Genomic DNA, 17,133 nt, shown 5'->3' with positions numbered 1-17,133 from the left:
TCTCCGGCATTTTAATGCCGTGTAAAAAACTTGTATTTCTCACTCGCAGTGAGAACACGGTATAAAATTACAATTGCAGTGCACAGGCTGCAGTTACCAAGGAATTTTTTCAAGTCTGAACAGACCTGAAAACAAATCCCAGATAAATAGGCTGTTTTCAGTGTAATTTACTGGGTGAGAAAAAAAGTGCCTCTAATTGAATAGCTTCAGCAGGAAATAAAATTTGTACAAAATAAAGTTAAAGTTTCTAATTATTTTAATAGAATCATCTTTTAGTCTCATAAAAATATACATACAGATGATGTGGCAGCGAAAAGGCACACATTGAATTGTTGCATTGGGAGATAAGGCAGGAACGGAATGTACTTTGTTAAAAATAAAGATGAGGAAAAAATAAAAATAAAAAAACACCAATACAAATAAATAAGACATTCTTGTTATTTTATCATTTAAATTTTTTAAGTGAAATAGAGTTCACAATGATTAGGACACCGAAATAAAGAGAAATTAAAAATACAAAATGAATCCCTTAGTCCACCGAGTACAATAGTATATTGTGGGATTAGTAGATTTAAAATTAATTAACCTGAAAGAGTATTGGAACTGAAATAGTAAAAAAATAAAAAATAAAAAAAAGGAGGACATGAAATGTTACTCCCAAGAAGTAATACAGAGCAGAAACACTGTTGTGTGTGAGGACTGTAGAACAGACTGAAGAAGGCACAGAATACAGTTAAGGCATTTTTGGTGTTTGATCAAGACCATTAAGGCAAGTTTTCATTCCCCTGAAAAAATAGAGAAGGCAGGTTGTTAAAGAACACATATCAAAGCAGCAGAATATTTCAAAGCCGTTGCAAAACATGTACTCCAATGCTGACCGATCCAATTTTCAGTAAGCGCATACACATTTACAGATTGTTGGCCCGATGTGTTGTGCTAGATGTCACAATTTACATGTGCCCACCCAGTTGTGATGTCAGTCACCAGCAGCCTCTGAATTTGTGGAATGAACCTGCTTGGTCTGATAATGCAGCCTTTCCCAGCATTTGAATGTCGGGTCATTTGCCAGTTAAGGCTTATCCCTTTTCACACTCCAAAGCAAATTACCGGGTCAAGCCTTTCCATCCAGTAATTTGCCTTTGAACACAGGACCTATTCTTGTATGAAAGGGTCAACATTCCCGGGGTCTTCAACACTGCTTTATTCCAGGGTCAAAGACCCGGGAATGTCAACCGGGGTTGACACTTTTACACAAGAAATGGTCCGTGTGGAAAGGCAAATTACCAGCTGGAAAGGCTTGACGTGATAATTTACTTTGAAATGTGAATGGGGTATAAGAGACTGTAACATCCCAACAAATTGATATACATCTACTACCACAAAGTTGAAAAAAAAATAAGGTACTTGTGTATTTTGGCGGCGCCCATCGCATCGCATACCATAACGCATACGATGGTATGCGATGCAACGCGATATCGTACGATAGCATACAATTTTGAAATTGTATGCCATTGTACATGGCATACAATGCCATACGATGCGATATTGTATAAGCACCCTAATGGGTGCTTATACAATGTTTAGCACCCAAATGGGTGCTTACAATGTTAAATGCACCCCCACGCCACCCCCCCACTATAAACGTGAAACCGAAGCGTGGCGAGCGCAGCGAGCCCGCGAGGGGCGGCGGTACGCGTCCTACGACCTTTTCATACCCCCACTATCCATGTCGGCGTGGAGTTGAGAATAGAATAGCCCGAAGCATGGCGAGCGCAGCGAGCCCCGCGAGGGGACGCGGATACCTGTGAAGCCCGCGAAGGGACGCGTTTACCTGTGAAGGTATCCGCGTGCGCTCGCCACGCTTCGGGCTCGGTGGCTCGCCACACTATTCTATTCTCAACTCCACGCCGACGTGGATAGTGGGGGTATGAAAAGGTCGTAGAACCGCCGCCACGCTTCGGGTTCACGTTTATAGTGGGGGAGTGGCGTGGGGGTGCATTTAACATTGTAAGCACCCATTTGAGTGCTCAAAAGCACCCTTTAGGGTGCTTATACGATTTTTGGTCGTATAGGGGGTCAAAATCGCATCGCATCGTATGCCATGGGGTGCAGGGCATGCGATCTGTTCATCGTACGACAAAAATACACAAGTACCAAAAAAAAAAAAAATATATATATATATATATATATTATAGTTTAATACTAAACTGATAGTTTATTCATATTTTCGCTTACAGTTTGTTAGAATTGTTGTTATTAATGTGTTGTGATTTGCAACATTTTGTACTTGTTTATTACACCTATTTAATTATTCAGTGCTAGCACAGCACAGTTATAAATATTTAATTGTGTACATATATATATTGAATGATGTGTAGGCTGATACACTCCATATTTGGGCTGTTTATTGCAATTTTTTTAAAAGGTATTTAATTATTTAGTTGTAAAAGGACCACAGGGAGGAAGTAGTCATATGTGCCAGTATTAGGATGGCTGACAATGTCAAAATGGGTGAAAAACTCATGATGGCCTTTTCCTGCATCATTCTTTTTCGATAGATAGAATATATACATTTCATTTTCTTACCTTTAAAAATAAATCAGGTGAACTGGTTTAAGGCCAATGGTTTTTCAGATAATAGATTACATCATGACTGAGTTGAGGTCCAAACAGAGGATTTAATTGAGCCAGTATAGCAATGAGCCAGCTGTATACAAAAACAATGTGAAAGAAAGACCATAAGATACAAGAACACACCAAACACAAAAAGGGGACATACCCACTATCGGACACCCTGTATTTGTACGAAATGTATTACAAAGTCTGCCTGAAGAGAGCAAGGTGCTGGGAACAGATAGGTTAATAAAACGATTTAAAATGTATGCATTTCATTTGGTTAGGAGTTGATTAGAATGCATTATGGTCACACTGTTCTTACACAAATAGGTTCCAAGTAACCAATAGATTCTCTAATATGGCAAATAAAACACTACCTAAAGGGGCACTGAGTTGTCCACAGTCACTAGGAGACATTGGGCGGTATTCAATGACGTGAATCGTTGGTCACGGCGATTCTGATTTCAGATTCGCCAGCCATTCGCCAGTTTTTTTACGGCGATTCGCCACGCGTAGGGATTCGTCGGGAGTCGCCGGGACTAGCTGTGTCACCCTATTCAACGTGGCTGAGAATCGCCGCCCCCAACGGCGATTCTCAGCCAATCCGGCGTTTCCCTAAACAGCTTCAGTACTGTAAGAAATTGCAGTGAAATGCAAGAAAAATGCAAATTACCCTGAAAAAACGATTCCAATACAGCAGACTGCAAAAGCTGTGTAATCTCCTCAAAGGCCAAACGAAGGAGTGAGGTGGGGAGGAGAATCATGGGTAAGTGAGGTGCACCATGGGTAAGAACAGTGCATTGTGGGAGAAAAAAAAAAATACCAGAAAAAATTAAATATATATTTGTATAGCACTTCTACAACCATCAAATCACACAAGGGCAGCAAATAATATTAGATTACACTTGCAGAGTGAAATTAAACACTTAAAACCAATTATTTCACAGGTTCATAACAAAGTTCACCATAAAAAGATGACGAGGGACACTCGGTGAGGAACGGCGATATGAAACAAGAAATAAGAATCGCCAACTTCTCATTGAATACACTTTTGGCGATTCATGGCGAATCCCGTCGACTACCGGCGAATCCCCATGAAAATTCCTATATACAAAAACCGGCGATTTGTAGAGAATAACATTAGGCGATTGGTGCTTCATTCGCCGGTCGTCATCGGCGAATAGAGGTCGTTGAATAGGGTGATTCGCTTTTTCAGCTCCAAAAATCGCCGGCACACACGAAAAAAACACAGAATCGCCATAAAACTTGGCGAATCTGCCTCATTGAATACCGCCCATTGTGATAGAGGAGACAGTTACATTTGTGCATCAGTCTCCCTAGAGAACACTACTAATGGGTAGCTGGAAGAAGATGGACCTAAGGTGGACCTGCTGCAGTGCACCATAAAGTGGGACTCTCAATCATAGGTACACAACCAAACAGGAAATGGTATCTAAATGCAGATGAAGCCACAGCACCATGGGAGAAAATAGTTGGAAAGGGACATTTACTCAGCAGTGTTTGCTTCTGTTCCAAACACCAATAATAGGAGACATGTCGCCTATTGGGCTCATCCAGAATTATGCAAGCGATTGGATCTCTTAAGCCCCATACACACAGGGCGATGGAGCCTCTGTGCTGATCCAGGTGCTTAAGCACAGATCGCTCAGCACACATTGTGGCACACAAGCAATGCACCTGTGATGCGTGCTGAGCAGTGTGTGCACTGCCTATCTCTGCGGGCGAAGGCGATGCAAGGCATACACACAAAGCGATGAGTGCTTCATTTCTAAGCATTCTAGTCAGATCGCTTACAAAGGGGGCTTAAATCGCCCCGTGTTTGCCCCATAAGGGTTAAATATGCATGTTATATTAAAGATGGCATGTTGCCCATAGCAACAAACCAGAATCTACTTCATATTTATTAAGCACTTTCTAGAACATAATAATATATAGCAACCAATCACATTCTATCTATTACGTCATAGAAGGTGCTATTCTACTTCATATTTATTTAGCACAATCTAGAATGTAATAGATAGCAACCAATAAATATGAAGTAGAAACTGTTTCATTGCTATGGAATTCATCCCATCTTAGTAAATTTACCCCAAGTCTCCTGACAAGGACACTGTGGAAAAAGTGTGGCTCAGGACCAGGAGGACATCTCTCAAATGGAATTTGATCCTATAGCCATTATAGAGCCAGACACAGAGACTTTGCCATACACACATACACAGAAAAACCACCGGAATTCAAATTGTAGCCCAAAATACAGACACAGAGATTGTCGTAATGCATAAAAACGAAAAATTAACAATGGCAGTTAAAAAAAGCGATTTGCCATTTCAAAGTACAGGAAGACAGTAAGGTATGGATCATCAGTTCCAGTGTATTAGGTCAACAGGTTGACATGTGAGTCGTTGACAGGTTTAAAGCGTCAACATGGAAATGATTGACATAAAGGTTGACACCAGTCTTTCTTGTTTTTTTCACTCATTTGCAACATTAAACCACATGCAACCCCAACTAGAGTATCACTCTGCTTGCCACGCTTGGGACACGGTGCCGCACTCCACTACGGCTGTACCTGGCAACTATTGCCAGTCCTTTTGGGCTTTTCGAACCTTTATTGAACAGGCTGACCTACCAAACTGGAACCAGACGGTACACCTCACGTGCCAGTCTATTGAATGTGATAAAATACTGACGTGGTGACTGCAAGAACCCAGAAAGAATGTTCCATCCTCAGGAGGTTTATCTGCAGCACTTTCAGTCTGATTTGTTGCATTGCAGTTTAGGAGAAAAAAAAAAATACAAAAAGCTAGCTAAATGGAGGAGACTACAGATCTGCTAAATACAACACACTTCTATAACGCTGCCCCAGTTATTCCAGCAGCTACTTATGATTCTGTTTCAAGAAAAGATAAGAGTTTTTTTTGTTGTTGTAAATCTATCTAGAAATAGTTATATTTCAGATGCCTTTAATGGCAGAATGACGAAAATAATCTAAGGTATGAAACAAAGGACTAGTGATGTGCCAGAGTGTATAACAACCACTAGAAATGAGTCACACTCCGATTTTTTGAGAACACTGTTTCAGTGATTGATTGACGTTAAATAAACTGTATACGGTGCATACATTGTATTCCGGATACAAATAATGGGATATAGAAATAAGTGTAACTGCAAAGCCAATATACTTCACAGCATAAATGTAACACACTCACTAATTAAGTTATCTATATATATTGACCCCCCAACAAGACCTCTGAAGGTGTCCTGTGGTATATGGCAAAAAGACAGTAGCAGCAGGTCCTTTAATTTGGGAGGAGGTAAGTCCATGGCTGATGCTGGTTTTTCCAGCACATATCACAGATGCTCGATTGGATAAGATCTGGGAATATTGGAGGCCAAGTCAACACCTTGACCTCCATCATATCCCTCGCACCATAACTGTGTAGCAAGGTGCCATCTTGGAATAATGTTGCCATGATGGGGTGCAACAATGTCTGGGTAGGCAACATCCACATGTATGCCAGGACCCAAGGTTTCTCAACAGAACATTGGGGGTAATTCAGACCTGATCTCTGGTCTGTGAGATTTCAGAGTTCAGCGATAAGGTGAACACCATGCCTCTGCATTCGCATTTGTCCAGCCCATATGCAGGGTTGTGAATGGGATCGCAGCTGTGCACAAGGGGAAAACCATTAAAATTCACTCATTATCAAAATGGTTTTCCCCTCTTGTCGCAGTGCTGAGTAAGTCTTGGCATACGCAGGGCTGCGATCGGTGTGGGTAGAAGGCCGCTGATAACGTCCGCGGCACTCCCTCCTAATGGCCAGGGAACGCCTGTGTTTTCCTGTGACACTCCCAGAAAATGCTACTTCCAGCCCCCAAACACCCTACGGGCAGCCTGCGATGGCTACCAATTGCAGGCTACCTTGTGTGAACAATAAAAAGATATGGAGGTGACCCAGACCACACTAGGTAGGTCAGGGTTCAGGTGCGCCTGGCTCGAGTGGCGTTTCCCTAGCTGCTGCTCGATGACAGGATAGTTAGTCCTGTACTATGTATACAAAAGAAAAGAAGGGGGGTTTTGAGCAGTGCTTGGGGGGGGGGGGGGGGAGTAATAATATAGTTATGAAATTTCTGTGGGAAAAAAAGGGGGGTTATGGAATAAAAGATTGGTTGATCTAGTACAAAAGATTTATTAATCTAAAAAGGAATACATGTAGCCAGAATACATAATACTTTTAAAAACAATTCATAAAAAGTTTGTATCTCACCAAACCAAACTGGGGGGTGTGCACGGCCCGGAAAGTCCCATGTGGAACTGTGATGGTAAACCCAATAGGGCAATGAGGAGGGAGGACCAGATGTGCTGTTGGGGAGCGGCCCAGGTTGGCACGAATAACCGACTCCCTCCGCTGGATGTGATAAAGCGGGATAGGGTCCCTCAACCTCTACCTTACTGCAAAAATTTGTAATCCAAATTGGACAGGTAATTTAGATAGTGATGGCACCAGACTGCAGGGTATGTACAGCCGGGAGAGTCCCACAGGTCCTGGTAGGACTGGATTTGTGTCCCCAGTGGGGCAGAAGGTGGGGAGGACCAGTGGTGTTGATCAGGAGCGGCCCAAGTTGGCAAAAATTACCGTCTCCCTCCGCTGGATGTAATGGAGCGGGATATAGTCCTCAACCTTGGCCTTGCTGCCGGAACTTGATGGTCCAATTGGACGGGGGTAGTAAGTAAGTGCGCAAATCTGCACTTCCGGGATCTTTAGTAGTAACCAGTTTTTCCGGGCCGTGCACACCCCCCAGTTTGGTTTGGTGAGATACGAACTTTTTATGAATTGTTTTTAAAAGTATTATGTATTCTGGCTACATGTATTCCTTTTTAGATTAATAAATCTTTTGTACTAGATCAACCAATCTTTTATTCCATAACCCCCCTTTTTTCCCACAGAAATTTCATAACTATATTATTACTTCCCCCCAAGCGCTGCTCAAAACCCCCCTTCTTTTCTTTTGTATACCTTGTGTGAACGCCTTGCGCACAAAGTAGGCATGCACGGTCATTTGATAATCGGCAACCCTGAATGTGGCCCAATGTCCACAGAATCACACTGCCTCTACAGTCTCCATAGCTCTTCCATGTGCCATCTCTTCAACAAGTGGCTCCATATATATCAGGGACAGAGGTAGCAAGTACAGATGTCCCTGCAAGTGAGAACGTGGCTGTATCGCAGGAGTCTTTCACACAGTGTCTGATGCTGGGGGTATCAGACACTGCTCAGTGTCAGTTTCTGGAGCCAGTGGGGAAGGGACCACATAGGTCTCCATAAGCATAAAGGGCTTTATGCCCTCCGTGGATCGTGTTTATTTACGGGACCAAACTCAGTGCTCAGACTGATAATAAGGGGGACTGCTACCTGCCGTACTAATTAGCCGGCTGCAGGAGATTTCTATTAAATCTCTAGCGTTAGGCTAATAGTCACAGTAACAAGTCATAGAATTATGCAGAAGATTTTGTTTCTACATAATTTATGGGGGGAAAAAAAAAGGATCTGCCCATTGTAAACTAGCCCCACCTGTAGTGTTATATGTCATTCTTAGGTGCCCAGTTACTTCCCCTTCTTTGCTTTACTCTCAACCCAGAACCAGGTTCCTTATGCAGATTTTACTTCCAGATGCAATTTAGAAATCAGTTGAGAATGTTACAGAGAACATACTGTACAATGGCCACAGAACAACACTGAGCTAAATTGTTTGTGCCATTATATTTATAGTTTTTATATAGCGCACACATATTCCGCAGCGCTTAACAGAGAATATTTGAACATTCACATCAGTCCCTGCCCCAGTGGAGCTTACAATCTATATTCCCTACCACATATACACACACACACAGACATTCTAGGGTAAATTTGGTTGGGAGCCAATTAGCCTACCAGTATATTTTTGGATTGTGGGAGGAAACCGGAGTAAATCCACACAAGTACGGGGAGAATATACAAACTCTGCACAGTTAGAGCCATGGTGGGAATTGAACCCAGGCAGTAATGCTAACCATCACACCATCCGTACTGCCCAGAACTATATATGAATAAACGCATTTGGTGAAGAGTAACCTGGTCTTTCATTTTGTTCATAAATATTAGTCACCAACAATTGTGGGAAAAAGGCAGCATTCTTTCCATTAATGCCTTCCTTTCTGACTATTTATATATAAATGAGATGAAGTGTCACACCCCAAACCATGAGGCATGTGGTATGACATGGTCTGTGTACACTATAAATAAGAACATTGGGTCATGCAACAGGTTGAAACCAGCTGTTTTGAATGAAGGTCATGATTTTATAGTCTCTAACGGGAACAGGTCAGAAAAAGCCAGAAATAAGCAAGGAGATATGCGGTCACTGATGGTGCAGGTTACTGAATGGAAGTTGGACACAATTAATCTCAAAGTAAATTGTTGACTTTCTACTTGTTATTGGCTAAAAACAATATCATGGCATAGTATACAGGAGGAATAAGGAATAAGCATGTGCCTTGTTGTAGAAACACTATTCTATTTCACAGCCTCATGCCCTAGGGGCAATGGAACATTATATCACAGTGCTGTAAAATATTAAAGTGACTATATTTACTTTTTCCTAAAGCAATATATGTAGAGCTCATAGGGATCAATAAAAAAATTATTTGGGAGTTTCTCACACTCCAGAGTCATCGCAGCAGCTACACTTTATGGCAGTCCAAACTCAGAGAAAAGTGCTCCCAGTCCTATAGGCTTTGAGCAATTCTGAGAACATTTGGGCAAAAATCTGGCCACAAAGGGTTAGAGTTTGGGGTGCAATTGCCAGTAAAGAAACCATTGCCATCTACGGCAACTTGCATTATTGTCAGATAATTGTATTGACCACTAATACCCCTTTCACATTGCTAAGCTGGGTTGGACCCAATACTAAACCTGGGTCACCCATTTTACAACAAGGGTTTAAATTATAACTCGGGTCAAATAGCTAGGTTGGAGGACCCGGGTTATAAGCTTTGGTGCTTTCACATCACAACTCAGGTCCTTACATCACCAACCTGTCAATAACAAGAGTCCGAGTTGCGATGAAAAAGGGGTATTAGTCTCCAAAGAGGGGTAAAAAACTAGGTCTAGCACAGGGTTACACAAACTTGGTCTTCAAAGCATCTCTGCAGTTTAGGGTTTATGGATATCTATGCTTGAGCACATATGACCTATCAAAATAACAGATGTGCTAAATATGACACAGTTGCTCAAGCAAGGATATCCTGAAAACCAGAACTGCAAGGGGTCTTTGAGGTTTGAGTTTAGGAAACACCGGTCTGACCAGGGCTGTGGAGTCGGAGTCGAGGAGTCAGAGGAAATTTCAAGTACCTGGAGTCGGAGTCGGCAAACAATACACCGACTCCGACAATTATAATTAATGACTTTTCTACTGTAAGAATAAAGACCAATGCATGCAGTGCCTCACGTAACCGCAAAACGAACACGTTAAGTGACCATGAAAAAGCATGCTTTTCATGTGCTTCACTATATGGCACACAACGCACAACTCGGAGCACCAATACTTATAAATGTATTCTACCTTGTAGTTTAGAAGTTATTTCCAACGTTCAATAAGGTTTTCAATACCTCGTTGGTAGAAATCACCTGGTGTAGACTCGAAAAATTCATTCAACCAAGCTCTCCCACCATACGCACAACATCTTTTTACGCGGATGAAGATCTTGTTTCATGCGCGGGGTCGTTTGTTTACCTTGGCTAAGCCATTCCTTACGCTGGTTCATATTGATGTACAGGCACCATTTTTCGTCGCCAGTAACGATTCGGTAAAGAAATTGTTCCTTGTGTCCATGAATTGAACGGTGACGAGAAAGCAAACCAGCGGATATTGTGGCTCGTTGATTTTTGTTGTTGTCACAAAGCATGCGGAACTCATGCTCCACACTGCTGAACCTTTCCTATTGAGTGAAGATTCTTCTCTATAGCTAGAAGAGCTTAGAACGACTTGATGGAACAGCTTCTTGGTATAGAATGTATTGTGGTTTTTATCTTTGAACTGGTAAAGTTCCTGTTCCTGATGTTTATGCCTACTGCTACTACTCAGCCATTTAATTAATTAATAAAAAAAATAATAAAACTTTCTTTTCATTGTGTTTGTCCTTTGCTTAAACTGTTCAATACAGTAGACTGTTGGCTTCCCAGCATCTAGTTTCTGTAGTAATAATATGTATGTTGCCTTTCTTTCCTTCAAGGAATGTATCAAATACATTCGCATATTAATACAGAGGAGTCGGAGTCAGAACATTTATCTACCGACTCCACAGCCCTGGGTCTGACATATACATTTCGTCTGTTAGGCAATGAGCAATATTTGCAGTTCATGCCCATTTAGGCTTCGTGCTGGATGTGACTGCACACACAATGTGGTCACTGGAACCGAGATTATCTGGCTGAGTTTCTTTGTGCAAATTACTACATCATAAAATCCTACAACCCTCCTTAGAAAATGTATTTAGAATATTGTAGTGTGAATTTTTTCAAAATACAACATCAGCTATGAGTTTTGTAAATCAGGCAGATATTGACCATGACAACAATCATGAAGTATCGATATGGTCAATATAACATTTCTAATGCCCCGTACACACGGGGGAGATATATTGCTGAGTGTCACTCCTGTTCATCAGCGACCATAGATGGTCGCTGATAATCACGAGACTCTGCCGGGGGAAGAGGCAGGCAAGCTCCTGCGACCAGCGACCATCAGGGGCTGCACACGGGAGCGCGCACCCAGCGATTCATCGCCGACAGCACACACAAATCACTGGCATACTCCCAGCGATATGTGCTGAAATTGCACCCGTGTGTACGCACCATAAGTTATTCCTAAACGTAACGCTAATGCCCAAATCTAACCCTTACCTTAATAGTAAATTTTGAGAATTTTATCATGTCGATAGGTCAACATTTTGTTGATATGGTAAGCAGCAACATATTTACCATGTCAACATAACTATCAACACTGATTTTGACAATGTGACTGCTGACCAGCCTGTACACCGCAAATGTATTATTTTTTATACAACAAATGGACTCAATCAGACTCTTCTGCTGATATGTTAATGCACTTTTGTTAATGTAAGTTGTTTTCACACTGCTTAGTACAAGTTTACTTGAGAGGATAACATTTTTTCTATTTAAAAACATACAAAACAAGCATCAAAAACCAAAATAAACATAAAAAAAAGGAGAGAACAGAAGCCGTGCAGTAAAAACAAGGTGAAAGGACTAAACAAAGGTGTTTTTTTTACGGATCCGTAATGAGGGGTGAAACCCCGTACACAAAAAGGTGGCGAGAGTCCCATGCTGAGAGACGTGCTTAAGCACTGATCGCTCAGCACACATGGCTGGCACACACATGCAATGCACCAGCGATGTGTGCTGATCAGTGTTCCTTAGTGAGAACACAGTCGATTTTACTAGGTTTTTGACTGCATGCATCCAAATCGGATAGCCCCAAATTTTTTGGGGGCCATTTTTTGCACACAATATTTCATTGCGGCTAATTAAATAATGGCCCTAAATACTATTAGCTCATAATTAGGGGGGGCATGGCCTCAGAGGAAATGCCATACCTGCATGCAAAGAGCAGCAGGAGACCGCAGCTATCCAGCTTCCCCTCACGAGTGGGAAAAAGCCCTGAAAAATGCCACTGTTCTGCTTAAGTAGGAACAGTCAGGAGGTATGCTGATATGTTAACTGTCCTGAAATTTTTAGTAAAATTAACCTTTATTGTGTGATCCAAATCTAAATCGCAGTGTAAGAATAAAGAAGCCAATATTTTTCCTGAACAGAAACAAAATTAACTCTCTCTGCACATAGGGGGTTATTCTGATTCACTCGCAAAGGCACAATCACTCTCTAATGGACAAGAAGTCCATGTGCACTGCAGGTGGGGCTGATGTAACATGTGCAGAGAGTCAGATTTGGTTGGGGGTTGTATTTCAAGCGGATATCTGTATTGCAGTGCAAAAATAAAACAGCCATTATTTACCCTGCACAGAAACAATAAAACACCCAAATCTAACATCAGCCCCACCTGCAGTGCATATGGTTTTGTCCATTTGAGAGTGATTGTGCCTTTCCAGGTGAATCAGAATAACCCCCATAGTACGTGTGCCCTATATGCAGTGTGCATGGTGTTGTCTATCTGCAGAAACCGCAGCCTTGCTAACCGGTGTGAACCAGGCCCATGATACAGACAAATCACATGTTTATCCTTAGAATGATGGCCGGTAAGAACATTTGTCATGCAGATCAAAGGACTAGAGGAGAGGGAGCGGGATGGTGAGTGTATACTAGCTCAGAGCGGGGCTGTTTATACTCACAACAAATAGCAGCAGACGGCACACGTCACCAACATGGTATTAACAACCCTGCAACAGAAACAAGACTGTAAGACAGAACACTGTATTTGGTGTAATCACAGGACATAGGGCTGTTCTTAACCATGTCCTCACAACCGAATAAAAACTATCACATTTGGACAGAAAATAGAATATATCTCTATATTTTATATTACAACTTTGAAAATTAAAGGGCGTTATTCAGAGATGGACGATGATCGAAAAATGCAACAGTGCCTGCAGGAGGCATCAGAAGGAAAAAAAAAACAAGATACCTTCGGCCAGCATTTTACATCTGCGTGCTGCATTAGATCACTATGGCAACGATTGATCGCGATGTCTGTAGCACTGTATATCTATCTTGCTAAGACGTTAAAACTGTATCAGATGCCATGCCACACGCAACAATTTTTGCATATTTTTTAAGCAATCTGACTATATAGTATGCTTGAAATATCTAGTCATCGCCCATGTTCTCTCTATTGAGAACATGTGCTGTGACAGATCACTTCGTATACATCTGTGCGCTGTGTACTGACCAATGCTAAACCGTAAAGCACAAAGCTCTCATCGCTATGTGTAGGTCCCATTAGTGTTAGATTAAAAAAAAAAGTACATTGCAAATTCACTTTTTTCAATGTTGACTTCAGATACCACACCCATGGATTTGACCCAACTTATTTTCCTTGTTATGTAGATATATTTAATATTTAGTGACTTATTAATTACCTAGGGGCTATTCAATAAGCACCAAGACATGGGGAGCAAAAAACTGATGTTTTCATGATTTTTCCCAGATTCCCCCTCTCCACCTAAAAAATGGAAATCCCATAAAGCCTGTGTTTTCCCATTTTAGGCTTGAGGCAGGTGATACAAAATCCAAAATAAGACGCAGCTCACAGGGCTAATTGAATGGTCTCCACCAACACAATTACTACCAGGGGGAATTGAATCCCCCCTAAGTTTTAGACCAGATAATAGGAAATTAGCCTGAATGTCATAAAAATCACATGCATTAGTGTTCATTGTAGCACTCGCCATCTTTGAAGACCCATGTGTGCAGTGTGGTCTGTATATCAGCACTGATATGTAAACCAAACTAGAAACACCACAGAAGACAGCAACACCCCAGGCAGGGAAGAGGAACTGCATGGGTTCTCAAAGATAGCGGGTGCTAGAATGAACACTAACATTGCAGAGATAGGGAATCCGAAAGGAGCCAGTACCGGCAATGTATAAGGAAGTCAGCTGAGCACAGAAGCCATTATTCCGGTCTACTCCAGCAGCTGGGGCTGTTCTGCAGGGGTGTGGATCATTTTGTCAACAGTAATAAGTGCAACAGTCAATAGGTGGACACATGAAAAAGGTCAAAATGCACTAGGTCAAAAGTGAAAGGTTGACATGAGTTTTTGCATTTTTTTGGGTGTCTACGTCGAAAATCTTTGCATGGACAACGTATTAGTGCACTGGTACAATATTATATTCTCCCACTATGCCCACTGGGATGGTAAAATATAAATGTCACATTTTGGAAGAAATAAAAATGAACTGGTGAACTTCTTCCATGTCGTCCGTTTTCATGCGTTGGCCTGATAACCAATAGTGGTTGACCTATTGACTGTCAAACTTTATACCATCGAACTACCGACTGCATACCGTTCTGTGCACGTGTGGTCTTCCGTGCATGTGCAGCAGACATTGTTGAGGCAGCTTGCAAAGGGACTCTCTCCCAGTAAAAAAGGGGCAGACTAGATGGGTCAAGTGGTTCTTATCTGCCATGTTTCAGGAATTTCAGCAATCTGTAGCCCATAGACTACAACAGCTAAAGCTGTTGTTAGAAGGATCGTGGCAGATGTCAGCTGCGAGCCCTTAAGGCCCCCATACACTATGCGATTTTCGGACGATTTCATCCGATTTCAGGCCGATAAATCGGATGAAATCGGCCGAAAATCGCATGTGTTTGACATCAGATCGGATCTGGGCGTCGGACCTGCTGAACATCAGATATATCGGAATCTGACCCATCATGGGCACATCGTGGGTGCTTTTTAGCACCCACAATGTTTCAGATCCGATATATCTGTGTGTACCTGTTCTGGTACTTCCACAGTAGCTACATCCGGAACACACGTCACCGGAGGGGGCAGGCGCAATGGGGGAGAAAAGCCAGTGAGAGGGGAAGAGACAGCAGCAGCGTCCGTCCCACATTCAAGAGCCAGCGACAGAGGATACCAGGAGGGACCCAAATATGGTTGTGGGCAGAACTGTCGGCGCGAGCATCACTGCCCGACTCCCCCTCTCCCCTGCTCCTGGGTGTCATGGTCAACACTGAGCCAGCTTCACCCCGTCCTGCTGCAGTTTTTCAGCCTGTGCAGCAGAAGCCCGACTCCCCTACCTCTCCCCTTCTGCTGGGTGTCATGGTCAGCTCCGGCAGCAGCCCGACCCCCATCTGCTAAAAATCAGCTAAGCCAGCACCCCCCTCCCTCCCCGTCCTGCTGCAGTTTATTTTCAGCCTGTGCAGCAGAGACCTAGTCCCCGTACATCTCCCCTGCTGCTGGAGGTCAGTGGTGGTGTGGGCAGCAGGGCCCCCCTCCTCTTCTAAAAGGCAGCTGAGCCAGCTTCCCTTCCTCGTGCTGCAGGAGTTTGTCAGTCCCGGCAGAAGCCCGACTCCCCTGCTGCTGGAGTTCTGCCGTGGTCTGTGTGCATACTGTTTACTGGGGAGGGGGAGTGTTCTGTGTACTTCCTATGCTGGCATCGCAGTATAGATCATGGAAAATGTAGTCCCTACTGCAGCCTTGTATAGTGGTGTTGCATTCATCACATGGTGTGACACTTTACTAGTTTCCTAATGTGTCAGCCATGTTCTTGAAGACCAGTCTGCAGCAACGCCCCCACCTCCCCCCTTAGGAGATATGGGGGGGGGGGATAGAGATATATATATATTTTTTTTTTCTATCCATAGTGCGCACTCACCAGACTTTATATAGTTAAAATCCAAATTTTTATTCTCTCCAATTAAAATCAGACATGACGGTCGACGTTTCGGGTCCTCATGCGACCCTTTCTCAAGACATCCAACTTGCTGTGAAACTGACAGATTGGATGTCTTGAAAAAGGGTCGCATGAGGACCCGAAACGTCGACCGTCATGTCTGATTTTAATTGGAGAGAATAAAGATTTGGATTTTTACTATATAAAGTCTGGTGAGTGCGCTCTATGGATATAAATTGGCATATTGTAGACAACACCTGTGTGACCTGGGCTTGTAGCACCCCAGCACGAATGTTCCTGTAGACAACACCTGTGTGACCTGGGCTTGTAGCACCCCAGCACGAATGTTCCTGAATATTGCATTTTTTTATTGCATTCTCCCTATATCACCCGGGGGGGGGGGGGGGGGGGTTCTGCTATTACCCCTAGGTAATAGGGCCATCCCATCAGATAAATCTCATGTCACATCCAATTTGCTTCAGATAAATCACAAGTGATTTATCACGTGATAAATCACATGTGATTTATCTGACGCAAATTGGATGTAAAAAATGGCACATCAAGTGTCAAATTTTATGTAGGCCTCCTGGAAAGCTGCCAGGAAAGTTCAAGGGAAATCAGATGCAATTTCACAGGTCAGATAAATCTCATAGTGTATGGGAGCCCTTATTCATACAGTCGGGTGATCCTAGTATTTGCTGTGACCACCTCAAAATTAGGTGTCTAAAGGGGCCTACACACAGGGAGATGTGCTGATGAGCGGTCTGAGCGATGGTAGATCTCTCACTGAGTGATCTGTCAGGGCCAGTGTTCTACGGTGAGAACACTGGCCCTGACACCGGCTATAATAGATTTATCCCGCATGCTGGATATTAATCAATGAGTGATAGCACCACACATCACTACGGCCCCTACACATAAAGCGATGTAGGGGCATTTTCTAAGTGATCACTGTGCGTAGGCCCCATTAAGGATAACCCACAAATATTACTTGATAAATTGCCACCTTTGAAACAGGGACTTGCAATATGTATGTATGTATGTATATATATATATATATATATATATATATATATATA

General features: G+C 42.6%; 1 protein-coding gene across 1 annotated transcript in view; it reads right to left on the bottom strand.

Annotated features, from left to right (window-relative positions):
• Positions 1-238: 238 nt before the first annotated feature.
• ATP6V0E1 (ATPase H+ transporting V0 subunit e1) overlaps positions 239-17,133 on the bottom strand; it is an 18,407-nt gene continuing 1,512 nt past the window's right edge. The window contains exons 2-4 of the mRNA XM_083181991.1: positions 13,046-13,093; positions 2,587-2,707; positions 239-785 (exon numbers count right to left, since the gene is read on the bottom strand). Coding sequence (XP_083038117.1) covers positions 2,614-2,707; positions 13,046-13,093 — 142 coding nt within the window. The 3' untranslated portion in view covers positions 239-785; positions 2,587-2,613. The remainder of the gene's footprint in view (positions 786-2,586; positions 2,708-13,045; positions 13,094-17,133) is intronic.

This window comes from Crinia signifera, chromosome 4, assembly GCF_055691185.1.
Source record: "Crinia signifera chromosome 4, ASM5569118v1, whole genome shotgun sequence".
In the NCBI taxonomy this organism is placed as follows: Eukaryota; Metazoa; Chordata; class Amphibia; order Anura; family Myobatrachidae; genus Crinia; species Crinia signifera.
Note: the sequence above shows the minus strand (reverse complement) of the source record. Positions and strands in the feature narration are given on the sequence as shown.